Source organism: Carassius carassius, chromosome 30 (assembly GCF_963082965.1).
Source record: "Carassius carassius chromosome 30, fCarCar2.1, whole genome shotgun sequence".
NCBI classification, from domain to species: domain Eukaryota; kingdom Metazoa; phylum Chordata; class Actinopteri; order Cypriniformes; family Cyprinidae; genus Carassius; species Carassius carassius.
The window spans coordinates 3561093-3588901 of NC_081784.1; the positions used below are offsets into that span (position 1 = coordinate 3561093).

General features: G+C 34.9%; 4 protein-coding genes across 8 annotated transcripts; 2 read left to right on the top strand and 2 right to left on the bottom strand.

Moving 5' to 3' along the window:
- Positions 1-1941: 1941 nt before the first annotated feature.
- Positions 1942-10706, top strand: rhd (Rh blood group, D antigen). 2 transcript variants are annotated; one of them, XM_059517008.1, is made up of 10 exons: positions 1968-2288; positions 3320-3512; positions 3989-4139; positions 4631-4778; positions 5677-5843; positions 6058-6195; positions 8765-8889; positions 9735-9814; positions 10223-10296; positions 10465-10706. In XM_059517008.1, exons 1-10 carry the CDS (start codon positions 2126-2128, stop codon positions 10489-10491), a joined length of 1266 nt encoding a protein of 421 aa, XP_059372991.1. In that variant the 5' UTR covers positions 1968-2125; the 3' UTR covers positions 10492-10706. The 2 variants fall into 2 exon arrangements, with proteins under 2 accessions (XP_059372992.1, XP_059372991.1); XM_059517009.1 differs by lacking the exon at positions 9735-9814 and having other exon boundaries at positions 1942-2288.
- Positions 10707-11514: 808 nt separating this feature from the next.
- Positions 11515-17468, bottom strand: LOC132110422 (transmembrane protein 50A). Its single transcript, XM_059517010.1, has 7 exons — positions 16937-17468; positions 16236-16396; positions 16038-16150; positions 13171-13238; positions 13005-13097; positions 12819-12885; positions 11515-12038 (listed from the first exon to the last, which is right to left on the bottom strand). Exons 2-7 carry the CDS (start codon positions 16335-16337, stop codon positions 11993-11995), a joined length of 489 nt encoding a protein of 162 aa, XP_059372993.1. The 5' UTR covers positions 16338-16396; positions 16937-17468; the 3' UTR covers positions 11515-11992.
- A 922-nt stretch (positions 17469-18390) lies between these two features.
- Positions 18391-21803, bottom strand: LOC132110423 (glutathione S-transferase 3, mitochondrial-like). The gene is made up of 4 exons (XM_059517011.1): positions 21542-21803; positions 21281-21403; positions 19559-19631; positions 18391-18576 (listed from the first exon to the last, which is right to left on the bottom strand). The coding sequence occupies exons 1-4, from the start codon at positions 21665-21667 to the stop codon at positions 18476-18478; spliced, it is 423 nt and encodes a 140-aa protein (XP_059372994.1). The 5' UTR covers positions 21668-21803; the 3' UTR covers positions 18391-18475.
- A 342-nt stretch (positions 21804-22145) lies between these two features.
- LOC132110424 (arginine/serine-rich protein 1-like) lies at positions 22146-27560 on the top strand. Of its 4 annotated transcripts, none has more exons than XM_059517013.1 (5): positions 22146-22429; positions 23765-24343; positions 25027-25187; positions 27163-27243; positions 27330-27560. In XM_059517013.1, exons 2-5 carry the CDS (start codon positions 23773-23775, stop codon positions 27459-27461), a joined length of 945 nt encoding a protein of 314 aa, XP_059372996.1. In that variant the 5' UTR covers positions 22146-22429; positions 23765-23772; the 3' UTR covers positions 27462-27560. The 4 variants fall into 4 exon arrangements, 2 of the variants coding, with proteins under 2 accessions (XP_059372996.1, XP_059372995.1); XR_009424646.1 differs by lacking the exons at positions 27163-27243; positions 27330-27560 and adding exons at positions 25415-25474; positions 25632-26225 and having other exon boundaries at positions 22151-22429; XR_009424645.1 differs by lacking the exons at positions 27163-27243; positions 27330-27560 and adding an exon at positions 25632-26225 and having other exon boundaries at positions 22150-22429; positions 25027-25474.
- The last annotated feature ends 249 nt before the right edge of the window (positions 27561-27809 follow it).

A 27809-nucleotide genomic window follows, 5' to 3' on the forward strand; every position in this document is an offset into this window, starting at 1 on the left:
AAATAAAATAAAATAAACTTTAGGCTAGATTTAACCTCGAGTCACAATTTATAAAAAAGTTTAAGACTATTTGGCCTAATGTTTTCTATTTTACTAAACAACAAACACAATCATTCTATTATTGCATAACAATACTAAACACTGTAAATATTTCAAATTAATGTATACTCCTTAATATCAAGTTTGTCAAAAGGCTTTCATCTCAGGCATCATCTTAATTTTGCTTTAATGTGAACATGATTAATATGTTACCTAAGTCTGTAAAATATTTCAGGATACTTTAGAACCACGCTACAGGGCTTTTATTTTGAAACGCACTTTTGTAAGTGGGAAATCTGCAATCTGTTTTGCATCTCATGAATTGGAGTTTCTCCTAGTAATAATACAATTATAGAGCTCTGTAATTAGAATTGTTACTAGTAAGAATTGAATTAAAGAGCTCTCTAATTCAGTTTTTACTAGTAACAATTACAATTAGAGAGCTCTATAATTCAGTTTTTACTAGTAACAACTGAATTAGAGAGCTCTCTAGTGGAATTGTAGAGCTCTGCAATTGAATTCTTACTAGTAATAAATGAATTGTAGAGCTCTCTAATTGGAATTGTTACTAGTAAAAACTGAATTATAGAGCTCTTTAATTCAGTTGTTACTAGTAAGAATACAATTGCAGAGCTCTGTAATTCAATTGTTACTAGTAATAATCCAATTGCAGAGCTCTACAATTCCACTAGAGAGCTCTCTAATTCAGTTGTTACTAGTAAAAACTGAATTATAGAGCTCTCTAATTGTAATTGTTACTAGTACAAATTAAATTATAGAGCTCTTTAATTTAATTGTTACTAGTAAAAATATAATTACGACGAGTAACGCTGAAACATTTTTATGCTGAAACGGCCTTCCATACTATCGGTCGTTTCGACTAGTCACAATTACGTTACAGATATCTTGAATTACAATTCCAACTATCCAAAGTGTAATTACGACTAGTCAGAAAGACGTTGGTGATATCTACAATGTTAATTGCGGATAGTCAAACTTAACTTTTAAATGTTAAAATGGCTTGCGATATTCAAGTCCTCCTGGGAAGTTCGTACGCACGAGGTGGGAAGTCGTGCTTACAACGGCATGTGCGTTCAAGTCACTTTCATTGGAGCAAGATGGCGGAGTACTTTCTCTTAATTAATAACACAAAAATACAGCAAATGTTAACTCTTGTTCTATAAAATGAAGAACAAAGAAATGTGCATTAAGTATACTTCGTTTTTTAATGTTTTAAATTAATTTATGAACTCACGGCCAACTTTATTGTTACAAGTTGCATTGTTATATTATAATGCCATCATATTAACATATTAACAGCGTCGTCGATTAACTTACTGCGCTGTAAAAAGAGAAAAGCCTGACAATATCACAGCCAAATACCTTTAAGTATTGTATATTCCGCCATGTTAATCAGTGACACGCCCCCAACTCGTACAGATCGGGGCTTAAAGAAAATCCCAAACTCCCCACTGGTATTTACTATATTGTGGTGGCGTTCATGTGCATTCAACTCGTAAATACGATCTACAGGTATACGAGATGACTTGAACGCACCATGGTATTTCACATAAACGTACTTTACGTTGGTACGTTGCGCGTTTCATTGCTAGGCACGTGAATTAATTTAAATTGTGTGACTGTCAGTCGCTACAGTGGCATACACAAAGCCCCACGAAGAAGCTATGCATTATTAATTTAATGATTAATATTATAAGTGGTCACTTAATTGTACGATCAAACAGAAGCCCCCCCCCCCCCCAACATTTCTGAATAGACTGCAAGTTCCTTAACGTTACTTTACTCTGAAAAACAAACAAAAACAGTAAAGATCTCAGAAGGGGCTTTAGGACGGTAATAACAAACTTTAAATACTTCTTGCATCATTTTCTTTTGACAATGGTCTTGTTATACAACAAACTCTGTCCAATATTATACAGAGACATCATAATAATTAATTTCACATGTAGGTGGCTTAATTTTTGGGAGACTCCTCCTCCATGCCTCTTACATGCACGTGATCTTACATATTCCTCATCTCTGGTGGGTGTAGATTACAGACATTCACTCAGTTTGTCACCTAATAATGGCTCCTCAGTACGCCCCCAGTCTCCGCTCAAGGCTTCCTCTTGTGGCCTTCCTGCTGGAAACCATCTTTATCCTACTGTTTTTTTTTTTTGTGAAAATAGAGCAGCGTGAGCAGATTGACAGAGAGTCTGACAGTAAGCTTTTCATCAGTTCATATGCAGGTTAGTAAGTCTGATTTACATTAAGGCTGTGTTATGAATTTTTTAAGGGTTCAGGCTTGCATTCACTTTTAAACTTGTGGTTATTTATGAACAGCATTAAATCACATTACCTTTTGTTAACCTGCTATGTTCAGCTGATATGTCAATGCATGCTAAATGCACCAAAAGACCGGTTGTCAGTTGTGTATTATGCTCAGAAACTAATTTCTCGACTTTTTTTATCATCTTAAACATATCAAACCAACACCATACAGCAAAAAAAAAAAAAAAAAGTATATATATATATATATATATATATATATATATAAAAATTATATATATAAATATATATATAAACTGTATATTTCCTAAAATGTTTTAAAATGCATTTGCTTAAGTATATTTTCTACCGATATACAATTTTGGCCTTTTTAAAAATATATTTTTTAAAATATATCTAAAAAATATAAAGGTTTATTTAAACGAGTGAACACGTGTGAACATATCACATAAAATCAGCAAGGAACATACTTTAAAAAACACAAAAACAATTCTAATATTGCAATAAAAAAAAAAAATTAAGTCATTAAGATTTATAAGTCATTATAAATCTAGTAGGCAATCGCATCCACATGCATTTAACGTTACCTTATAAGTAGGCTACCGTAAGATTGGAATTGCATTTTGAAATATATTTTGGTTGTATGTATATTGAAACTAAATATATTGTACATTTCAAAAATATATTTCATTGAGCTTCACTGTCTAGGACCTATTTAAAATATATTTTGGCTATAAAAAAAAATCCATATATAAAGGAGTCATACCCAAAATAAATAATAATTTTACCTTGGTTCGTTTGTAAATGTGGGCCATGTTGCCATTGGGGTGTGGAGCCACAACATCTCTGGTTTTGGATGATAAGAAGTATTTCTCTACCACAAGCAGTATTAAAGTCTGACTACCATTTAGCCAAATTTTTAAAGTTTATATATATATATCTTTTAGAAACGTATACATTGGAAATAATGGAAATGCATTGCTTTCAACAGAATTCCAAGACACTCATGTGATGATATTCATGGGGTTTGGATTTCTGGCCACATTCCTTTTACGATATGGGTTCAGTGGATCAGGGTTTAACATGCTGTTGGCAGCCATGGCCATCCAGTGGGCCGTCTTGATGAATGGCTTTCTGCTGCCACAACGACACCACAGAAAGGAGATCCACATCAGTATGAAGAGGTGGATACATTACAGCTCTTAGCAGATGCTTTTTTACAAAAGCCAACAAAGATTGTTAATGACAAAAACCAGAATAGGCAAGTCAGTTACAGATAAAAAGACAGTTGACCCAAAAAAGTACATTTGCTAAAAAATGTATTTGTTCTATCCAAGATCTAAATGAATTTCTGTCTTCATCTGCAGATTAGAAAAAAATTTAACATCACATCACTTGCTCACCAATGGATCCTCTGAAGTGAATGGGTGCCGTCATAATGAGAGTCTAAACAGATGATACACCTATTCATTGAATAGGATCCATTGGTGATCAAGTGATGGAATGCTAAATTTCTCCAAATATGTTCCCATGAAGAAATTAATTTAGGATGGCCTGAGGTTAAGTGGAATTTTGCCTAATTTAATTTTTTGTGAACAATTACTTTAAGATATTTTACAGCCTCAGACTTTATCAAATGCTGTTTGTGCTCCTCTTGCAGCATGATTGAGGCGGAGCTCTGTGCAGCGTCTGCTCTGGTTGCCATGGGAGCAGTCCATGGGAAGACAAATCCTGTCCAGCTCTTACTAATGGCTCTGGTGGAGGTCACAGGATTCGTGGTCAATCAGTGGATCCTGCGAACTCTGTTCCTTGTAAGAGAAGTATTACTTTCCCAGATAAAAATGATCATTGCTATCCTTTATATATATATATATATATATATATATATATTTGTTTATTGTTTTTTTTGTGCGAGAAAATGATCAAATACTCAGATATCAATTTATTTTCAAGATTTCCCATATCTTCATCTCAAGGTACATTGCAAGCCAATTTCAGTAAAAAAGTTTAAAATAAAAACTGCTATATTTAGACGGGCAAATTCAGACGGTAGAAACATTTCTGGACAAACAGCTTTTCCAGTCTTTGAATTTTTTTTTTTTAATTGCGAAACACTGAAAAATGTATTATTATAATATGAAACCTTTGAAAATATAATTGACAAAAATAGTTGAATTAAATAATAATAATACTTACAATAATCTGAATACTTACAAGCCATTCCACCTAGGATTGTGCATGATATTTTATTCAGACAGACTGTGTATTTTCATACTGTACTGACGCAGAGCTCATGTATCAGGCAGATCCAGTGTACAGCATCATGCTGCTGCATGTCTTCGGGGCTCTGTTTGGTGTGATGGTGTCATGGGTGCTGCACAGAGAGGGGATCATACCGGTGCACGAGAAAGAGAAAACTGATCGTAAGACTGGCGTATTGGCAATGTTTGGTGAGTACAGTAACCAGTTAACTATCTCTTAAACTCAGAAAATAACATCAATACTCCAAACCAGTTTCTTGGTTTCAGTCCTTAACCATAATGGCACATCAGATGATTTAGAACAAATTCCAGTGAGCTTTAAACATAGTTGAATGTTTAATAGCACCTTATTTTATACATTTATAATATACATTATTTACTGGTTTAACTCACTTACTGTACAGCTAAAATTTTCCTAGAGATTATTAATTACAGATTATATAATTTGTGTTTATAATGATTGAGTTTCATAACTGTTACAGTAAATGTGAGCACATTACTTAATGAATCAATGTTTTGAATGCTTAAAGAAATAATTAATTGACTAAGGCACTCATTTCTGAATAAATAAGCGTTTTACACCAATCATTTGAATGAAAGATTCAATTATTCACTCATAAAGACAATAACTTGTCTTTTTTTTTACTTAATCAGTTTTAGAAAGGATTGTTTGAATGAATCATTCAGTGATTCAGTTATAAAGACTGACTGATATTTTTGTTCCTGAATGAATCCGCTTCTTTCTCCAATTCATTTGAGTGAAATATTCACTTGTTACAGTCTCTTGATCGGTTGTTTTCTTGTTTAGTTGCTAAATGAATTAGCGTTTTTAACAAACTGGTTCAATGATTGAGTGAATTACTCATAAAGACAGTCATTGATCGCTTCCTACTAGACTATAGTTGTAATCTGCTGAAAAATTACCTGAACAAATCCCTGTGTGGAACAAACAGTGATATCATCACTCTTGAATTGATTCAGTTCTCTTGAATCCAATCAGATTCGAGAACTAAAGTGTAATTATTTGATGTCTATATTGTAATTCAATTATGCACAGGAACATCCTCCATTTCTCTCTTCCTCACAGGAACGCTGTTCCTGTGGATGTTCTGGCCCAGTTTTAACTCAGCACTGGTGAGAGATCTCAAACTGAAGCTTACTGTCATCTATGGGACGTATCTGTCGCTGGCTGTCAGTGTTGTCATGGCAATGTCTGTCTCTATGCTCACTAGCGCCAAAGGAAAGATGAACATGGTGAGCAGCTGTAGGAACAATTCCCACATAGCAACTTCCAACTCCCAGTAGAAAATGATTATAATATTATATCAATAATGTTTCACATTATAAAAGTAAAATGGGTTGTCAACAGCATTTCATGTTCACTTAGTTTGGATCCAGGAATGCTGTCCAGATTTTCAGATAATTCATTGTATATGATGAGTAATGATGCTGCACTTCCTCTACACAGGTTCACGTCCAGAGCTCCGCCCTGTCCGGTGGCGTTGCCATTGGAGTTGCCATGACAGCAGTCCAAATGCCATGGATTGCCATGACGATCGGCTTCTGTGCCGCTCTATTATCATCTTTGGGATTCCGCTACATGAAGGTAAAGTCACATCAGTCACAAAATTCTTATTTTGTGAATTAAATTTATTTATTTTTTTACTGTGCAGTTGAACTGAGAACTTGTAATAGTAATACAGGTGCTGGTCATATAATTAGAATATCATCAAAAAGTTGATTTACCGTATTTCACCAAGTCCATTCAAAAAGTTAAACTTGTATATTATATTCATTCATTACACACAGACTGATATATTTCAAATGTTTATTTCTTTTAATTTTGGTGATTATAACTGACAACAAAGGAAAATCCCAAATTCAGTATCTCAGAAAATTTGAATATTGTGAAAAGGTTCAATATTGAAGACACCTGGTGCCACAGTCTAATCAGCTAATTAACTCAAAACACCTGCAAAGTTCTTTAAATGGTCTCTGTCTAGTTATGTAGGCTACACAATCATGGGGAAGACTGCTGACTTGACAGTTGTCCAAAAGATGACCATTGACATCTTGCACAAGGAGGGTAAGACACAAAAGGTCATTGCAAAAGAGGCTGGCTGTTCACAGAGCTCTGTGTCCAAGCACATTAATAGAGAGGCGAAGGGAAGGAAAAGATGTGGTAAGAGTGGACTGCCGCTGGAGTCAGTGCTTCAAGAACCACTACACACAGACATATGCAAGACACAGGTTTCAGTTGTCGCATTCCTTGTGTCAAGCCACTCTTGAACAACAGACAGCGTCAGAAGTGTCTAAAGACAAAAAGGACTGGACTGCACACAGTGCCAAAGCTACCAGTACCTGGTTTAAGGACCATGGTATCCCTGTTCTTAATTGGCCAGCAAACTCACCTGACCTTATGGGGTATTGTGAAGAGGAAGATGCAATATGCCAGACTCAAGAATGCAGAAGAGCTGAAGGCCACTATCAGAGCAGCCTGGGCTCTCATAACACCTGAGCAGTGCCACAGACTGATCGACTCCATGCCACGCTGCATTGCTGCAGTAATTCAGGCAAAAGGAGCCCCAACTAAGTATTGAATGCTGTACATGCTCATACTTTTCATGTTCATAATTTTCAGTTGGCCAAGATTTCTAAAAATCCTTTCTTTGTATTGGTCTTAAATACTATTCTAATTTTCTGAGATACTGATTTTGGGATTTTCCTTAGTTGTCAGTTATAATCATCAAAATCAAAAGAAACATTTGAAAGAAATTAGTCTGTGTTTAATGAATGAATACAATATACAAGTTTCACTTTTTGAATGGAATTATTGAAATAAATCAACTTTTTGATAATATTGTAATTATATGACCAGCACCTGTATGTGATGGAGGAACAAGAATGATTCATGTTTATCTGGTTTGAGTCAGGGTTATTATCATTAACCTACACTAAAACAAAAAAAAAAATCCTCAGCAGAAATATCTTTTCAATAAATGAAAAGCAATAATATAAAAAAGTTGACTGAAATAGAATTTCTAGAATAAAAATTTCAGCTTATTGCAAATGTAAAATTTATCATTTTTAAGTTGTGGTTTAATGAACTAAAATAATAAATATAAACTAAAAATACATATAAAAATGCAAATAAAAGTAACTTAAAAACTATATAGACATATTTAAACAAAACTAAAACTTAAAATGACTAAAGCATACAACAAAATTGCTAAAACTAAAAGTAAAGCAAAACCAGAAATTACTAAAAAAAAAAAAAAAAAAAAAAAAATGATCTGCTTGTTTTAAAATCATCCCAGTCTACTGACATTCATGACATCCCCTTCAAACATTAGTGCACATGATAACTTTCGTTAACTCTACATTAAGGAAATCCAATTCAGCAGCTAATTACTCTTTGACAGTGATGCCATAGAAATATATAGAGCTACTGCAAAAAAGTTCAAAGACTACATTCTAAAGATGACTGTGTGCTTGTTTCTTGGGTGCATAAGGTCTATATCAAACATTTGTTTGGGTGTCAAGATTTTCTGGTGGAGCCAACTGGCAAGTTTAAGTGTGTTTTGAACATAGAGGTTTTGAATAACATTAAAAATCAGTGTTTCAAAATGAAACATCTATAAAGACCAGGCTTTGAGGAGAGCCACAACACTTAAACTGCCTCTAGTAGAGGGTCTTTCTTTACCAATACACCTGGCTAGATAGGATTTCAAGAGAAAATCAAAACCCAAGAGGCCAAAGGAAAAAGCCTTTCTCCCTCTGTCTCCAATAAGAATAAACCACACTGTTAAAGTATAGCTTCTCAATAGAGAGACTCATCCAATAATCACAATCATGCTGTCACACAATATTTTCAACACTATTTCCAATAAAAGCTAAAAACTGAGAGCTTTTTAAAGACTCTCAGTAATGCATATCACCTGATTGGACTAATTAGCTCAAACCACATCAGTTAGCTCATTTCAAAAAGAACCAAACAAGAGAAAATAAACCTATATTGCTTAAATGACAGAAACACTTGAGCTGACAAGAATAATGTTTTATGCTTTAGTTAAAAGATTTAAATCCTGGATTGTAACTGTTCTCGCACTTTTAGATGTGTACTGGATATTACATTAACCGTCAGGAATGATTTTCTGTTTTTCTCTTTCTTCCAGAACCACATGCTACTTGCTTTTGAGTGTCATGACACCTGCAGCGTCCTCAACGTGCATGCCGTTCCGGGAATTCTGGGATGGTTTGCACTTTTATTTCTACGGCTGGCCAGTGACGAAAGCACAGTGTAAAAAATTTTTCACTTTTATTCAAACATGTATCCATAAAATGTCATTGATGGAACACTTTACCTCTAAAAAAGAAAATTTACTCACCCTCGGGCCACCCAAGATGTAGTAGATGAGTTTGTTTCTTCATGGGAACAGATTTGAAGAAATTTAGCATTCTATCACTTGGATCCTCAGCAGTGAATGGGTGCCGTCAGAATGAGAGTCCGAACAGCTGATAAAGACACCACAATAATCCACAAGTAATCCAGTCCATCAGTTAATGTCTTGTGATGTGAAAAACTGTGTGTTTGTAAGAAACAAATCCATCAAGATGTTTTGTAAATTAAAACAGTTGGTTCCAGCTAAAATACGAATCCATAATCCGTAATTTAGCTTTCTCCAGTGAAAAAGTTGTCTCTTCTGAATCAAGAGAGAAATATGCACAGATACAAGTGGAAACAGTTAAAACCATTCTAAAGGAATTTTGATGTGAGAGGACAACAAAGGATGGACTTTTTCATTCATAGAAGCTTTATAAAGGATTGTGGATTTGTATTTTTGCAAGAAACAAATGTTCAAACTTAAAACACCTTTAAGATGGATTTGTTTCTTACAAACAAACAACTTTCCATTTTACAAGACATTAATTGATAGACTGGAGTCATGTTTGGACTCTCATTCTGACGGCACCCATTCATGACAGAGGAAGTGATGTAATTTAAAATTTCTTCAAATCTGTTCTGATGAAGAAACAAACTCATCTACTTCTTGGATGGCCTGAGGATGAGTATTTTGTTAGCAAATTTTCAGTTTTGGGTGAACTTTCCCTTTAATGTTGACTGTGTTGTATCTGTGTTCTCAGAGCGGTGCAGTTCGCTGTGTTTCATATCTGTGTTCTCCTCATAACGGTGTGCATGAGTCTGGTGATGGGCACAGCTACAGGTCCAACAACACTGATACAGTCACACTAAAGATCATTAGAATAGATGTTTCTTTTGCTTTGTATGGTGTTATGAATATATGAGCAAAAGACCAGCAAAGTATCTTACACTGCAAAAAAAAATTTAAGGTTGTAAATAAAAGGTAATAAGAATACATTTCACATGAAAATACAATTTCAGTCTTTCTGTTTCAGTTTATGTTTCATTCAACATTGCATGTTTGTAATCATTATTATTTTATTCAGCATAGGCTGGTTTTAACTGTTTTCTGGTGCATATATTGATATGTATTTTCTTTGTGACAGGCAATTTGATTCGACTATTTTTTTTAAAGCTTGTGTGACCAATTAATTTTGTGTTTTAATTCAATGAGGCAAACTAAACATACAACTACAATTAAAATTTGCAGGACTTTTCCTGAAGTGGAGTATCTGGAGACCCCAGCAGGACAGGAAGTGCTTTGATGACCAGGCATTCTGGGAGGTGAAGGGTTTTGTTCGTTTGCACCACTATACATGTTGTCTACAAGACTTAACACCAGTCCATGACCTCAGTCTTTGCATTTATCTTTTATCATTTAAAATGACATTAAACCTAATTAAAAATTAAAAGTACATTTACATACTAATTATGTATTTGTTTCTCTTGTAGTTTCCAAATTTGGCTGTAAAAAAATGAAGAACTTATGGACAAAGATATAAGAGGACTCCAGATATGCATGAATGCAGTTAGCACAAAATATATCTGTGGGTGTGTGTATGTGTGTGTGTTTGAGAGACATTGTAAAGTAAACCATTTAAAATTTCCTTGAATGGAAAGCATTGTGCTTTTTTTAAGAGACAAATCATACAAAACATCACCAAAGAAATTTCCAAGCCCCGGGACGTTAAGGCTGGATTAAATTACTTAAATGGAAGCAAGAAAAATGGAAGAGTTTGTTTCAGGCTGACAATGACAAACTGATACACTAATGCAATATATAAAAATAACCTTCTGGTGCGCAGTACACTGACTATAGTCCACTCTAGTCATGATTTCCTTTCCAAATGAACAAAACACTGGCTCTGTACATATTCACAATAGTTTTATTAATTTAAACCCACAGTTGGATGAAGGTCAGCTACTTTTTGTCAGAGAGACATGGATTACATTAAAATGTTACATTCTTTATTATGTAGAAATCACAGAATCTCTAATTTGTTAGTTGATAGACTCAGATCTCACCTTATTCTCCCATAACCACTGAAATAATAAGAAATTGTGCTTTTTAAAAACATTACGATTTTTATAGAAAATTTTAGTAATCTGCCCAAACATACACAGAGAGTGAATTTAACGCTCCAGAACGCAAAATATATAACCAGGCTTCCCACAGGCAAGAACGACTCAGAGAAATATGCTGTTTGGTTTTACTAGTTGCACAGAAATTGTTTATGCTCCGCTCCAAAAAAAAAACACTGCTTTTGCTCAGTGCAATCCATGTAAAATAATTGTTAAAATTAAAAAAAATACTGAAGGACTGAAAAAAAAAAAAAAACAGTGGGAGCCCAAAAAACAATGTATAAAAATCTTCCAAAAGCGCTTGTTGTAGTGACGTCAGCTGACTGAAGGTTGAGGAGCAATTATACAGGAGTGGGCTCTCAAATCTGCACACTGCAGAAAAAAAGTCAAGATATTATGATTGAAAGTGTTCTGAAAGATATAAAGAAAAGACTTTTATTCAAATGTGACATTGAAAGTAGAAACACAGTGAAGCTGTACTTATTTTGGTTATTAAAGGTTCTGCTCAAAAACTGCTGTTGCAAAATATCATGTAACTATATTTTGTGAATCAATAATGTTTAACATTTCGAAAATGTTTTTCTGAAGGCTGAAGATATATTGGTTGTAATTCCATTGTATACAAGTCATTTTTACTATAGTCGCAGTATGAAGTCTAAATGTGTCCATTCTGACTGCAGAGTCTGGATTTGATTCACATTTCTCTCGCTGTGGGCGCCCACTGTGGCCACACAGGAAACAAGAGAAAGAAAGGAAAAAGGAACATATTTAAGAACGGGAGGCAGCTGAGGAGTTGGAAAAGAAATTAGAAAGAACTGTAGAGTGCAAATAAGCAGCAATAAGTACAGAGGAATTGTGTGTTGATGGACTGTGGGATTTGATTGAAGAAAATAAATCTTTACTGCCAGAGGTCCTCAGTTCGGCCAAACTTAAACACCAGACCACTGCGAGAGAGAAGGAGAATCCAAATAAGAACTAAAAATATAGTTTCAAAATAATAAAATCACACTTTGCCAAGTAATTTATTATAAATTGCATGAATACTCAAAATCTCAGACCACTACTGCAGGTAAATACAGACTGGACAATAACTATTTATTCATGATATATTCAATAATTATTCAATAAATATTCAATAATTAATACATTCCTATTATTATTATTCAATTATTGGGACTTTTATTACATAAGCATTTTTATGATTATTTAACATCTTATCATTGGAAGTGGTTTAATAGCATCAATAGCAAAAACTTTTTTTCATTCCCCATTCATTTCAATATGAATTAGATCAAATTGTCCATTTAAAAAAATAAGAACAAAAAACCTTATTCAGCAAGGATGCATTACATTTATTAAAGGTGACAGAAAAGACATTTATAATTTAATTATAGTTCAATTGATTTAATTATAGGTACAAAAAAATATTTAAAACGAAATCCGTTCTTTTGTACGTTAGACAAATAATCTTAAAAAAAAAAGTATTTTTGTCTTAAAAACATTAAGCAGTTATTGTTCTTAACATTGAAAATCAGAAATGTTTCTTAAGCAGAAAAACTTGCATTTAAGAATTATTTCTGAAGGATCATGTGAGACTGAAGACTGGAGTAATGATCCTCACAGGAATAAACAACATTTTATAATTTATTAAAGTTTAAAAAAGTTATTTTAAATTGTTATGATATTTTCCAATATTACTGTTTTTACTGTATTTCCAAACTTACCCAAAGAAGATGAATGCATTTTGGAAGAAAACTGCAATACCAGGATACACGGACAGATCCTTTTTTTCTTTTCATCCATGATAAAGAAAAAAAAAGACAAAAAAAAACCACAATCAGCAGATGAATATTGATAGAAACATGAATGATCTTTTTCTATAAAAGGCTAAATCAGTCTCATTCTCTCACCAGTCACAACAAAACCACCGAACAGAATCCACATAGATGCGATGAGAGACCCGAACGCCAACATGAACCCGATAAAGAGCCAAACTCTGGCACCTACACAAAAACACACATTTAATGCCGTCTCTTATAAAAATAAAAAAAGGCATGTTTTGACTGCAGCACGTACCTGTCTGTCCCAAGCAGCCCTCGCTGTAGCTGTCGCCCCTCACCTGGCCGTTTGACACCGCATTGATCCTGCATTCAAACCAGTCTTATTTCAGTATCAGAGACTCTATTGTACACTGTAACCCCTAATGCTCTGAGTAGGGCTAACATCAATTAAACAAATGAGTTCAATCCAATTCACTTTTATGAGTATTTAGAACTTTCTTTTTCATTCAAGTTCATGAAACTGACAAATCTGAGTTTAATGAACTTGTTTCTTTAAATTTAGACAAACTTCATTTTTAACTTGGGTGGGTTTTCTATTTTCCAGTACGCTTTGGCAATTGAAAGAGAGAGTCTTGCTATGCTAATTTAGAAGAGTTTCTGTTATTCTGGGTTTCTCATTGTGATGAATAGAGCACAAGCTTTGATTTCAGAACAGAATTATGTTAAATATACAATATTTCCTTACTCATTTAGCAATGACCAATCAGCAAGTTAACATTTAATGAATTAGCTAGCTAGGTTTCCAAAACTAAAAATATTTACATTGAGATTACATGATCGTTCTAAGTTAAATGTATGAATTAGCTTACTTGAATATTTCAAGTTAGGAGCACTTAAGATTTATGGGCACACAAATAAAAATCTACCTCTTCTGCTTACTTAAATTCCAAAATGCATTAACTTAAACCTTTTCAATGTAAATTAAATAAAGAATAAAAAAAAAAAGTTTTGACAAGTTGTGTAGTTTTTATTAATATTTTTTAGTAATAACTTTTTTTTGCAATTTTTTTGATGTGCTTTTGCCATTTTTATTCGGATTCGTATTTTTTTCTCCACAAAATATATCTAATACAGTTTCAATTAGTATTTGATTATAGTTTTAGTTATTTTATTACATTAATAAAACCAGAGGTGGGTAGTAACGAGTTACATTTACTTCGTTACATTTACTTGAGTAATTATTTGGGGTAACTAATACTTTTCGGAGTATATTTAAAGATGGGTACTTTATACTCTTACTTGAGTAAATTTTTGGGGAAAAATCTGTACTTTTACTCCGTTACTGTGGGCGACGCTCCTCTCGTTACTTTATCTTAATGCAATAAATGTTATAAATGCTTCAGTTTATTCCAAACGCGCCGTTTACTTTTCTCTGGGCAATGAGCGATGCCCATTCGCGAATGATTCATTCTTTTGAGTCAATTTTGTTCAAAGGCTTGATCAAACCAGTTGGCAAACGAGTGAATTGGTTCATGAATCAGTTTGAATGAGTCGTTCAGTTCCCTGCCGCACGCGCTGAGCGTCTGAAGTGGTTCACTCAAGAGTTGTAACGTTTAAGAACAGCAGCGTTGAAAACGTGGCTATGGAACTGCACTGAATTGAAAGCAAATCTGCAAAGGCTATTTGCTAGCGATGAAGATCTTTATTAGATGAACACCACGTGTGCTGTGTACTGTTTAACAGGTAATAACTTGGGCTACATTCGATTACAGTACACGATACCACTGTGACATTAGTTTGTTGTACGTGTGTGGCTTATAACAGAGGGGAGTCAAGTTGAATGCAGCTTCCAAAAGACAAAAAATAGCCGATTAAGATTTTATTAATTTTAATACAATCACACCGGTACGAGGAGGTTCAGCAAGTCATATCATCAGCTGCTAAATTCAGATCTGTGATTGCTTGCTGGCGCTGAGCCAGAGATAGATGCGTTTATACAGCACTGCGCAGTGCGCATTATAACCAATCACACATTATTCTTTTGAGCTTATTAAAGCATTGGCCAATCAGAGGTGTTCAGATGAGTCATCGCTAAAATGCCGGTGCTTCCTTCACTCGCTCGCTGACTGAATACCTCTTTCTGGCGAATTCTCTCGCAGAAACAACAAAGTGCAGAATGTGTGTACGAATCTTTAATTAAGATATTGATTTCACAGTGTTAACAGTTTCAGTGATTTTAATGAGAGTTTCTGAGAGTGATTGAAATCTAGACTGTCAGTGAAAATGATCTTTAATAATGTAAATGTTATTTGCTCTCTTTCTGAACAATGAAAGATTAGTAGCAATATTTATATCACATTAACTTTCAATGTTAAATTCACATTTAATATAAAGTCAGTCGTATTAAAAATATGTTATGGCATGACACCTATATCTGTTACTTAAGTAAACAGACAGGGTTTTATAATAAATTATATAAATTGGAGTAAAGGCTGATGAAATATATACATTTATACACACACACATATATTACATACATTTTATCTATATATCTAAATAAAAATAGGCTCAGTATATAAGACCCAAAGTAACTAGTAACTAACTACTTGAGTAGATTTTTTATCCGATACTCTTTTACTCTTACTCAAGTAACTATTCAAGACTAGTACTTTTACTTTTACTTGAGTAAATATTTCTAGAAGTACTTTTACTTTTACTTGAGTACAGTTTTTGGGTACTCTACCCACCTCTGAATAAAACTAAATGAAAATGATAAATGTTGCGCAGTGGATAAGACACGTGCCTTTGGTGTGAGAGACCCGGGTTCGAATCCACTCTGAGACATCAATGTGTCTCTGAGCAAGACTCTTAACCGCTAGTTGCTCCAGAGGCGTGCGACCTGGATAAAAGCCTCAGCTAAATGAATAAATGTAAATGTAAACTATAATAACCCTGATTAAAATCCACAAATAGTGAAACTCCACGGCTGGTTTAATAATGGTATCATTGTGACAGCACTCCCTGCACAACCCTGTAGTTAAATCAGTGATTAACAACAGGAAACAATATCTGGGACAGATCAAATGATGTCACAGAGTCTTTCTGGCTGGACGCAATAGGAAGCGCCAGTGGGAACGGAGAATCTCTGCAGGTGTAACTCACATGAGGAAGGCTATAGTCGCTATAACCCCACAGGTGTGATATGCGTGGTGGAATTCTTCCTCTTTTGGGTACATTATCGCCGCATCGATGATGATCCACCAGCCTGTGAAAAACTGCACATGTGTACAGTGTAAGAACAAAGATTGTTAGGTCAGAAATCACTGGATATTTAAAAAAACACAGGATTTATTGGTGTACCAGAACTCCAGCTGCGATGGAGGCGATGGTGTTTCTCTTCTCTCCCCAGTCCACATTACACTCACAATCGCCACATCTGATCCCGTCCAGAAACCCTGACATCCTTCTGATCTGATCTGACCCTTCAGAGAGGTTTCGTTTGAGATGTTCTGCTGGTTGTCCTAATAAAGAGACATATTGTATATTGAACAGGACTACTGAGCTTATGCTTTTTTTCTAAAAAAGAACAGCGATAGATAAAAGCTTTAGTATAGTTATATATATATATAAAACTGGAATGATTATTATGAATGACAATGGAATGACAAACATTATTTAGAGGGAAATAAATTCAACTGTTTCTGCACAAGAGCGGCGCAGCATCCGTGGCTGCGCACACGCAGGGCACAAATGATCATCCTGAACCAAACACTAATAACAAACAAGAGGATTTCCATCTGTCATTTTTTGCGACTGATATCTAAATATTAACCTAAGTGAGCTTTACCATAATAGTTCAAAACCACGTTACCGGTCAATATCGGTCAAAAACGTCGAGCGTTACTGCTTTAAACATGTTTGATCTGCCCGGCTGATTTCTAACCCAAATTTGCCACATCACTGTTTCTATAAAGCATGGCGGATACATAAAAGCACAATAGCGGAGAATACCTATTGAATGATCACTAGGAATCGTGCTTTACAGCACAGTGATTTCTTACCTGCACTTTTCTTGAGTTTTTCTCGTGGTTCGCAGTAAGTGGAGAGACACTCCGCAGTCTTCCGTCTCAAACAGTGGCTCTGAGTCGCGCATGCGCAGGGCGCCTCTCAACCAGAATCTGCACTCACTGAAGGTTTAGCTCAAAAATACATTAACAGAACGTCTGATAAAATTACGGGATAAGAGAAATTGGTTTACGAAGTAGAAACAAAGTACATCAAAACAAAGCATATTAGACCGTGAAATGTCTCAATCTTGCACACGGAAACAAATATCTTGCTATGTCTTTTATCAAAGTGAAAAGAACATAAAAGCTTCTGTATAGGATGCCTATACTGTATTTTGTTATACATAGAAACCATTTTCAAACATGGAAAAACTGAACTCCTAAAACTCATGCTTTCAAATATTTTCTTGGTGCTTGCATTACTGTGTTTCATACTTGTTGACCCCTAAATATTAAACCTGGCCACATAGCTTGTATTGCACTGCTTGATTAATGAAATGCTAATACTTTTCTATTCTATCAGACTTTCTCATGTGTTTATGTAAAACAAAAAAATCTCCCATAATTGTGAATTGTCACTTAAAGGGATAATTTATCCCAAAATGAAAATTGCGTCATAATTTACTTACAGTTACTAGTAGCCATTGACTTCTAGTATTCTTTCCCTCGTACTATGGAAGTCAATGGCTACCAGAAAGTGTTTGGTTATCCACATTCTTCAAACTTTTCATTATTTAATTAATTTAATTTTCAGAATTATTATTATTATTTTGTGTCTAGTTTAACTATCCCTTAATAAATATGGAAAGATAAGAATTTCAGTGTAACCACCCACAACACCATAGCATCACAGTAACAACCTCGGGTCTGTTTATAAATTATTTAACGCTCTAGTTGTCCTAAAGCCCTGCCATATGCCATTTTAAATATGATCTGAGAGATCGGAATCATGTAATTAATGTAACTTTCACATATACAAGACCTTTAAGCTTTGTAATCTCCTTTAAAGGTGTCTCAAGTTATTTCAGAAATGACTAAAACGAGTATAAAGTATGCAGCACTGTATTCTCTTGCAGTTTGAAGCACTTACACATGGTTTGTTTGAATCTTACACATACATTTTATTATTCAATTGTCTGAATTTAATGATAGGGTTAAATCCTAATCAAATCAGCACAGTATCTGATATGTTGCCCACATCACTATTTTGCACCTGATAAGCCTTGTACAGAAGGTGGTCCACAAACAGAAATAACACAAGCTGAACTCAATTCAAAATCATAAGAACATAAACACTACCATGCAATGATTATCTGGTCACCCTAACTGAAATGTAAGGAAAGCTGTGTAAAGAACATATGTGAAAGCCTAAAAAGTTGATTATATATATATATTGATTATATGTGATTATAAGCTATAGGATGGAGCAATGTAATTTAAAAAAAAAATTAAAAGTGAAAAATAACTGCTGAAGACTACATTAAGTGCAACCACATTTTGTTTTTATGTGGTATTTTCTGAGTGGTGTTTTCCTTAAAGCACTCCAAGCAGTTTAAGAGCAACAGAGATGGAAAGCAGAACGACTCCAAACAGCCCGATGTATCCGTACGCACCACGCATCCTTTTAGCAGGATCTAAAACAGACAAACAACACTGGAGATGAAGGCTAAAGCCTAAACACATTGAAAAGTATCTTTTTGTATCCTCCAAAAGGTTCACAAAAACACTTATACAAAAACACTTTTCTTGTAATTAAAATTAGAGGCATTTTATTATGAGGTTCCATTTGTGCCAAAATTATGTCGACATGCTGTCGGTCTATGCTATGTGTCATCTCAAGTTACTCCTGTCATCTGTCCTTGTCGTTTGACTGTGTCGCCTTGCGAGTCAATGCTGCATGTGTCATGACTATGTGTTTTTTCATTCTGTCATTACTATGTGTCGTCTTCCATGTCTATGCTATACGTCATTTCCCTCTCTTTTGTAAAATGGTAAGTTCTATTTTATTCTTATACTGTACACTTAACAGTATTTTTTTCATATTTCTTACGGTCCTCTGTTTTTATTCTTTAAGTGAGTGTTGTAGCCTAGCCTACTTTATAGCAAAGATTAATCAGAGTCAAATTCCTTGTTTGTTTACTCAAACCTGGCCAATAAATCTGATTCTGATGTCGTTTCTATGTACTTATGTTTTAAGGAAAAAGAGTGACAACCCTGTCACCTGACTACGTTCCTTCAATCTTCAATCATGTTCCATCCCCGGAGATGAGAAAAAGAATAATAAGGTGACTCAAACAGTAAGAAATATTTAAAAAATACTGTTAAATGTAGAGTATAAAAATATAATAGAACTTAACCATTTTACAAAAAATATACAAAAGAGAAGGAAACGACGCATAGCATAGACATGGAAGACGACACATAGTAACGACAGAGGGAAATGACGCATAGCAACGACAGTATGAAAAAACACAGTCATGACACATGCAGCATTGACACGCAAAGCGACACAGTCATATTTTATGCTCCAGCAGCATACAATATAATCCCCAATCACAAGTGTCTTTTTTTAAATCCATAATTAAATGCAATGTTTTTCATATTTTAAAGACTTACCGCCACTGTAGTAACCCCAGGCATAAGAGAACCTGCTAGTAACCCAGATAACTCCTAACACAGAGGCAGCGATCTGATATGGGAGATAAAAATGCCAGATAAACAACGATGATTTGGCTGAAATGGTGTACATATGAGAGAAGGAGAGCACATGATAAGAGAATTAATTCACATTTTTAACAGAGATTTGCAGAACACTTGTTTTAAAGAAACTTTCCTCTGCTAAAGCCACGTTTAAGCTCAACTGTTTTGATCAAAGCATGAAGGGTTTGTTTAATATTAACCATTGTAAGGTTTGAACAAACAACATTACTGTCACTAGCCCAGCACTTTAGTGTGATAAATGCTTTTGTCACATTTCTAAATATATTAGAAACTTCTAGTGGCCACTAAATATGATGGAAGATGGCACAAGTTAAAGTAAGGTTATGCACAGGTATATAAGGAAGGGTGGGGCATATTTTAAGAACTGGCTCCATTTCAATTGCCTATCTTCACATTAAATTTATTTTTGAAATGGAACAGCAGGAGGAAGACTTTGCTGAAATGCAATAAACTCAGAAACACAAATCTATGGGAGGTCGTTTGAGGCGAAACCCATTGAAAACTTGCGATACACACTGAAACACTTGCGATACACACTGAAACACTTGCGATACACACTGAAACACTTGCGATACACACTGAAACCCTTGCAATACACACTGAAACACTTGTGCGTACAAGTGAATCACTTACGCATACATGTGAAACACTATTTATCTTTGCAAATATATGAAAGACATGTGGTTACTTAGAAACTCTTTGCATATACCCTGTAATTGCCCACGTACTGTTGTGCCTGCACAAAGACTGCACTTTCAAACATTCTCACATGTGAGAGAGCATAAACATTTTCAGTGTGTCCGGAAGTCATTTCATTGCAACAGGAAGTTATAGCTCAAATATTCTCCATGTATTTGGCTCCTTCCAAACTTGTTTAAAAAGTGAGGTATTTGTTGTTATTCTTTACACTAGGCTTTTTCGTATGTGATCACTCTTGTGTTATTGCCAAATCGGATTTTTTTTTTTTTGATTTTCTTTCCCGTGTCCTTCAGTTCATTTAGTCAGAATATATGAGGATAATATTTGAGCTATAACTTCCGGTTAGTGGGTGTAATTGTATTTATGTAAAAAAAAAAAAAATATATTTTATATTATTATTATTTTTCTCACGTTTTGAAAGGGTAAACTCTGGTTCACACTCCAATACAGTAGGTGGCGATAATGCACCTAACTTTGGTGCTACCCGCCTTAAAACCGAAGAAGAAGAAGAAGTATAACTTCCGGTTGCAATGAAATGACTTCCGGACACACTGAAAATGTTAATGCTCTCTCACACGCGAGAATGTTTCAAAGTTTTTATATATTTGCACAGATATATAGTGTTTCAATTATACGTACAAGTGTTTCAGTGTGTATCGCAAGTGTTTCAGTGTGTATCGCAAGTGTTTCAGTGTGTATCGCAAGTGTTTCAGTGTGTATCGCAAGTGTTTCAGTGTGTATCGCAAGTGTTTCAGTGTGTATCACAAGTTTTCAATGGGTTTCAACTCAAACGGCCTCCCATACAAATCTTTCTACAAAACATGATTCATTAAGGCCAACTTTTTGACCACAGTGTCTGAGATGAGAGCAGTGACATGAGTTTCTTTGAAGTGTCTGCATTTTTTAATTGATACTCACAGGATACTCTAATGCAGCAATAGTCTGGAAGACCAGCCACTGTGGATACACTTCCAGTGTGTTCTGATGAGCTCTCTGAATGCAGTTGAACACTTGCTCCTTATCACTGTACATGGTGGGATACTACACACAAAACACGAAAGCAGAAAAAATACATTGAATCAAAGCATGTGCTATTAATCATGCATTGGTCACAAATAAGAAATCAAAGTTTACTATGCATCAGTATAATTTCAGGCAATGCAACAAGCTTTATCGTACCTTAACTCCATACTTCTTTCGTGCACCACCAACTTGTAACCCGAGATACGTCAACATGACAAAACTATACAAATACGTAAAAATTGCATAGCCAAAGTTGGCAGGTAGCAGGCTTTCGATCGCCATGTTTTAGACGTAGCGTTCAGGATTCGTTTACTGTCTCAAGCACGAGCTGGTCTTCTTTTATTTGAAGGTGAAAATGCACAATCATGCAGCTCACGCACGGTTGTTATTTGTGTTAAAAGGCGAGTTCCAGGAGGAGACCCGGATAAAATCTCGCGATAAAAAGCGAGAGACTGTTTGACTACTTAGGGACGGGGTTTATTACAAAACACTAAACATATATACAACTTAATTAAACAATATGTAAATGTGAAGTAAATATACGACTAGTGAGAATTTCCAGTTATAAACCCAGTCCCCAGCGTGTAATGTCGATTTTTATTATTATTTTTATTATTCTAATTAAATCAAATTATTAAAAACACAATGTGTAAAAATAAAACAAATCATGTCTATCAAACCATAGATATGTATACATATCAAAACACTGAAGTTTCTAGAAACCCCCTCCCTTACACACACACACACACAAACACACACACACACACACATGACGTCACTGGCTTTCGGGTGAAAACAACAAGCTTCGCACCGCATGAGCCATTTTACTTCACCGCGAGATAGAAATCGAAGACGTTGGCTTCTCAGAAAGACGTTCTGTTTCATGAAAGTGTCCTCAATTTGGACTTTGTTTTTGGAATAAGCACACACTTATTTAACAGTTGTTGAATTTCAAATAGTTTACGTTTTGAATACGCTCGCTCAAAGAGTAACGTTCCGCGTGATATAGAGCCATCTTACAGTTGGACCAAATTCCTTTTGAAGGTAAGTTACAGTTAAATGTTGTTTATAGCTAATATTTAATGTTATATATCCAATGTTGTTTAAGGTAAACACGTTTACGTTGTTATATATCACCAATATTTGCTGAATTAGCAATAGTAACACATTTAACGTTAATCAGCTAACGTTATACTAATAATAGTAAATATTGTAAGGCGAACATGTCCGAATATGATTATTAATATATGGATGGTGATATTTGAATTATGTTGTAGTAAGGTAATGATAACGGTCGTTCATTATTATAGTGTTTCTCGCGGAATGTTCTAGATTCGAGTCTGTTGTGTAATTTGATTGACAGGAGGGGCGGGGCCTGTGTTACACAACTGACCTTATTCTTTTCAGCACTTTCTCCTTTGTCTTTCATTACTGCCAGCTTTATTGTTGTTGTAAAGTTCCATGTTTTATTTGAAAGTTCTCATTATGATTTGATTAACAAACTAAATCTTTAACCAATAAATTAATATCCTTGTTTTTAAAATTAAAACAATTTCCGTTGATGCCAACATACTCATCGTTGTTCTTTATTCATCACACTACATTAACCAGTTAGCTGTCACCCGACCCCTACGTTTACTTCACTCGATTACAATTAAATCCTAATCTAATCGCGACAAACTATACATTTTTGGAAAGGTCCAAGACTCCTAAATAGATATTTTATTTTATCTTTTTTGTTAAAAATTATGTAGGAAAAGTAAGAGATTAATTTATGGCAAGAATACACCACACAAAAAAAAACCTTTTCTTTGTTACCCTTTTGAAATCATCAGAAATTATATATCACTTGAAAACTTAAAATCTCAAAATTCATCCTTTGAAACCCATTTTATATTCAAACATTGCATTACCATGAAAATGGTACATCAAAATCATGTTACAAAATGTTTTCAGTCAAGCATTATACAAATTTAGGTATGGACCATGCACTTCCAAGTCTATGTTCAAAATCTAAAATGTTTATTAAATACACAAATATTGGTATGAAAAATGTACAAAGTTGAATACATTTCTGAAAACAGAAATATGAACATTGGATAAAGCCAGTATAAATATCTGACATGTTTAAAATGATCTTTTTTTAGTATTTTGAATATTAGTCTATATAACTCTATAAACGACAAAATATTGTCAACAGCCAAGAAAAAAAAATCACCATGGTTTTAGGAATTCAAAATTATATAAACTAGGTGAATGCTACATGAACGAATCCCTGGCCTCTGTTAAAACCTGCAGAATTTAGTTATTACATAATCCAATTTCCTGATTGATCTACCTGTTAGTTCATAAGCAATTTCGGATGCTTTATGTTTGTAGGTTTGATCATGAAGGAGGAGGCCAGCCCTGGACGTCTCGGTGAGGGTGTGAAGCTCATCTTTGATCAGAAGGCTAGGTCCGGTCACAGCTCCTCTCGTTCTCACAGCAGCAGCAGCAGCGACGGCTCGTACTCCAGCAGCAGAGGAAGCCGCTCCTCCCGCAGGTCACCGAGCTCTTCACGGAGCTCATCCTCTGACAGTTGCTCTTCCTCACGCTCTCGTTCACGTTCCCGCTCTCGTCCACGCTGCTCGGGCCGCTCACGCTGCCGTCACAGACACCATTCTCCTCCTCGCCGCTACCGGGCTCGCTCCCGCTCATACAGTCCTTCTCCTGAGCGTTCCTCCCACCGCAGACGCTACCATCGCCACAGTCGCTCTCCATCCCCCTACAGCTACTCTAGACGCTACAGGCGTTCTCCGTCCCGATCTCGCTCTCGCAGTCGCTCTCCAGTCCACAGGAGAGGAAGCAGGTTTGTGGGGAGGTACAGGTGCCGTTTCTCCCGCTCACCCAGGAGCTCCAGAGATTACAGAAGCCGGTCTCACAGCCGTGAACGCTCTGCGGTCTGCCTCAGCCTTGAGGGTAAGATCAGTTTTGCTTTAATTATTGTATATTCTAAATGGAAGACAAAAAGGAGGTTTGAAAGATTTTAAGTTCTTTTTTCATATAAAGCAGTTCATGGTGACCACAGCTATTAAAAACCTAAATTTCAGTATGTTCCTTACACCAAAAGGTATCATTAAGCTTTAGAAGACTTTGAGTACACTGCATGAGTAGTAAGGATGACTTTTGATGCTTTAGTTCTGTCTTTATTTTTTTTATTTTCACTTTTTCCTTCTATGCAAAAAATACCAGCAACACATTTTTTTTCTTCCTTACTAGGTTTTATGCTTGACAGTTAAAAAACAACAACTCTTCTTTCTCTTTAGGTTTTTTATGCTTGTAAGTAAAAAAAATAAAATAAATTATATGCACAATTCTTAAAAATGATATTTGCTAAAGTACAAAAAAAAGAGATCATTTTGAAATAATTAAAAAGTATGTAAATGTATTCAAATATAAAAAAGGTATATAATAATATAAAAAAAGATATATAATATTTAGTAATGGTTATAGTAAAGAGATTTATAGTGAATTTGCAATACAAAAATGCAGATTCATGATTTTTATTTTTTGCAGTGTAGTCAGTTGTTGGGTGACTAGTTGATAAAGCTGACTGTGGAGGTAAATGATAGAAGTTTAATCTCTGTCTTAATCTTCCACAGAGAAGAAATATCTGTTGAATGTCGCCAAAGCAAATGCGGCCAGGATTTTGGGAGTGCAGAACTTAGAGCTGCCAGCTAGCCTGAAGGAGCTGGAGGAAGAGGACAAGAAAAGATCTACATCAGATAAAGAGGAAAGGGTACCACAGAAGACCTCAGCACAGGTGAGCCTCACACATGACTACAGACGTGTTACTAACACACACCCAGTGTGTTTAGATATCTCTAATGTTGCATGAACGTCCTGAATGGTTGACCGTATTCTGATTTGTACTTCAAGTTATATCTGTGATCTCGGGACGTTGACTAACCCATTGAAACGGGTTTATTTAAAATGTGATTGCGTGCTGTACTTACCCAACCTGGGTGACCATGTAATCTGTCTCCTCAGACATGAATGATTTTACCTGATGGATTTAATGGAATGATGAACAGCACTTGTCCGGATTAGGTAATGGTACATGTTAAAGAGTATGTACTACTGTGGAGTGTGTGTGTGTGTGTGTGTGAATTAATAATCATGTACATAGCTATTATTCCACACTGTATTTAGGAGCGGCATTTAGCTTCAATTGCTCTGTTTTCTTGTATCGTTTCTGTTCCTATAGAACTTAAACTCCTCCACCCTTTGGACAAAGAGGGAGAGAGGGGGAGGTCACATGACTTGAATGACACCAGCTTTCAGTCTTATGTGCACAACTGCAAAGGTTAAGTAATTGTGTACAATGTCAGCGGTAGCCTTGTCGAACAAAAACAGACCACATGCATTAGTCTGATTCATCTCACAACACTTTCAGCATCACACAACAAAACATGCAGAAAGGTTTGGGGTCAGTAGGTTTTTTTTTAAGAAATCAATACTTTTATCAAGGACATATTGTATTTATCAAAAGTGAAAGTAAAGACATTTATAACGTTGAAAAATGCAGTTCTTTTTAACTTTCTATTCAAATAATCTTCAAAAAATTGATCATAGTTTCCACAAAAATATTATGCAACAGTTTCAACACTGATAATACATTCTTGTTGAGCAGCAAATCAGTATATTAGAATGATTTCTGAAGGATCATGTGACACTGAAAACTGGAGTAATGATGCTGAAAATTCAGCTTTGCATCACAGCAATAAATTAAATTTATAATGTATTCTAGTAGAAAACAGTTAAGTTGTAATATTTCACAGTATTACTGTTTTTGATAAAATAAATGCCAAACACATAAAACAAACAAACAAATAAAAATCATACCAACCCCAAACTTTTGAATGGTACTCTTTACAGCTGTTAGAACTACAAGAAATGACTTGTTTGCTGATCGTTGTACTGGGTTGCGTTGTCATTTACCAGAGTTTTCATCTGTTCAGCGTGTTTGAAGACCTGAGAGAGCTCGCTCTGCGGTGACGGATGGGGTTTGGAAAAATATACCGTACTGTCTCATCAATTTGTAATTTGGGCTTTGTTCATACAAGCAGCAAAAATCCAAATTATTATTTTTTTATTTATATTGTTTCCTTTCCATTTTCTCTTTTGCCATTTCAGAGCAGTTTAAATAATGTTAAGTTAATTGGGACTTTATTTCAAAATTCTGAATTTATCAAGACTTTCCTCACAAAAATAAAAGATGTAAACTTGGAAATGCATTTGAATACCTCGTTTTATTTAATTTTTTCTTATTCGGACTCCTATGATTTAGATTCATATGAAGTGTGAACAAGTAAACTATTTCACACACTGCATATGCATGAATTTGTAAACAGTGATACCTCAGGAGTTGCTATAGTGTTTAAAGTGACAGTCTCAAATCGATTACTTTTTTTTTTTTTTTTGATTAACAAATTGGAATTGGGTGCCATGTGAACAAAGCCTTTGTGTACAGATTTTTATTTATGCTTGTTAAAATTGCTTTTTGTACTATTAAAGAAGTAAATGGGTAAAACCCAAATGGTGTTTTTGATGTCAGACTGATTTGACTGCAGCACTGGCATTGCACATGTCAGAGTCCCTTCAGTTAGATTCTTTTGCATGACTTGCATACCGAACTGAGGGTGTCCTCACTTAGAAATGAAAATCATGCCTTACTGAAGTTAGGGTTTACATCGACAGCTATTTCATTAGACTTTTCCCCTTTTCTCTGTCTTTAGGTAAACGTTGCCAATGATGATGTCAAGGCAGAGACTTCTCCAACATCACCCAAGAGAAAGCCAATTACCTTCAATATCAACGTAAGTTCATGAGACCTTACTCGAATATGATGACTGTAAGACTAGACTGGAATATTAAAATTGATCTTAACTCTTTATACTGACAGAATACCATTGCCAAACCATCAAACAGCCCAACGCTCCATGACAGTAAGGTAACATCAAGAGCCGACAGTGTAGCAGACAGGAAGCCATATGGACACTGGGTCCCCATCAGCAGATCCTCTTCTAAGAAATAATTAACACTGAGGTTCAACAGTGATGTAAAAAGACTGTATATAGTGAAAATAGTTTGTGTAGATTTCACTTGGGGTTAGGGAACATCTGAATTCATCATGAACGTTTTCTTCCAGATATAAAGTGGGTTTTGTGGAAGAAGGCAAGAGGATGTCAAACAGGTGGGAAATATTGTGTACTTGTGTTTTTGTGCTGTACAGTGAATGTTTCTGAATAAAAATGCAAAAAAAAAAAAATGGTGTGTATTTATTTACTTATTAAATAAATATTACTTATTATAGTTATTTTTATATAGGTATTATATTTAACAATTTCCTGAGGTTGTTATTCAATATTTTGAATTTAAAATT

Excerpts from the sequence above, each read along its gene's own strand:
- rhd (XM_059517008.1), top strand. The coding sequence starts at position 2,126 with ATGGCTCCTCAGTACGCCCCCAGTCTCCGCTCAAGGCTTCCTCTTGTG. Across the intron at positions 8,890-9,734 it reads GCCAGTGACGAAAGCACAGT|AGCGGTGCAGTTCGCTGTGT; the intron begins GTAAAAAATTTT and ends CTGTGTTCTCAG. Across the intron at positions 9,815-10,222 it reads GGTGATGGGCACAGCTACAG|GACTTTTCCTGAAGTGGAGT; the intron begins GTCCAACAACAC and ends TAAAATTTGCAG.
- LOC132110422 (XM_059517010.1), bottom strand. The coding sequence starts at position 16,337 with ATGTCAGGGTTTCTGGACGGGATCAGATGTGGCGATTGTGAGTGTAAT. Across the intron at positions 13,239-16,037 it reads GCGACTATAGCCTTCCTCAT|GATCAATGCGGTGTCAAACG; the intron begins GTGAGTTACACC and ends GTTTGAATGCAG. Across the intron at positions 13,098-13,170 it reads GGGCTGCTTGGGACAGACAG|GTGCCAGAGTTTGGCTCTTT; the intron begins GTACGTGCTGCA and ends GTTTTTGTGTAG.
- LOC132110423 (XM_059517011.1), bottom strand. The coding sequence starts at position 21,667 with ATGGCGATCGAAAGCCTGCTACCTGCCAACTTTGGCTATGCAATTTTT. Across the intron at positions 21,404-21,541 it reads GAAAGAAGTATGGAGTTAAG|TATCCCACCATGTACAGTGA; the intron begins GTACGATAAAGC and ends TTTTGTGTGTAG. Across the intron at positions 18,577-19,558 it reads CTGGGGTTACTACAGTGGCG|ATCCTGCTAAAAGGATGCGT; the intron begins GTAAGTCTTTAA and ends TGTCTGTTTTAG.
- LOC132110424 (XM_059517013.1), top strand. The coding sequence starts at position 23,773 with ATGAAGGAGGAGGCCAGCCCTGGACGTCTCGGTGAGGGTGTGAAGCTC. Across the intron at positions 25,188-27,162 it reads CACAGAAGACCTCAGCACAG|GTAAACGTTGCCAATGATGA; the intron begins GTGAGCCTCACA and ends CTCTGTCTTTAG. Across the intron at positions 27,244-27,329 it reads CAATTACCTTCAATATCAAC|AATACCATTGCCAAACCATC; the intron begins GTAAGTTCATGA and ends TTATACTGACAG.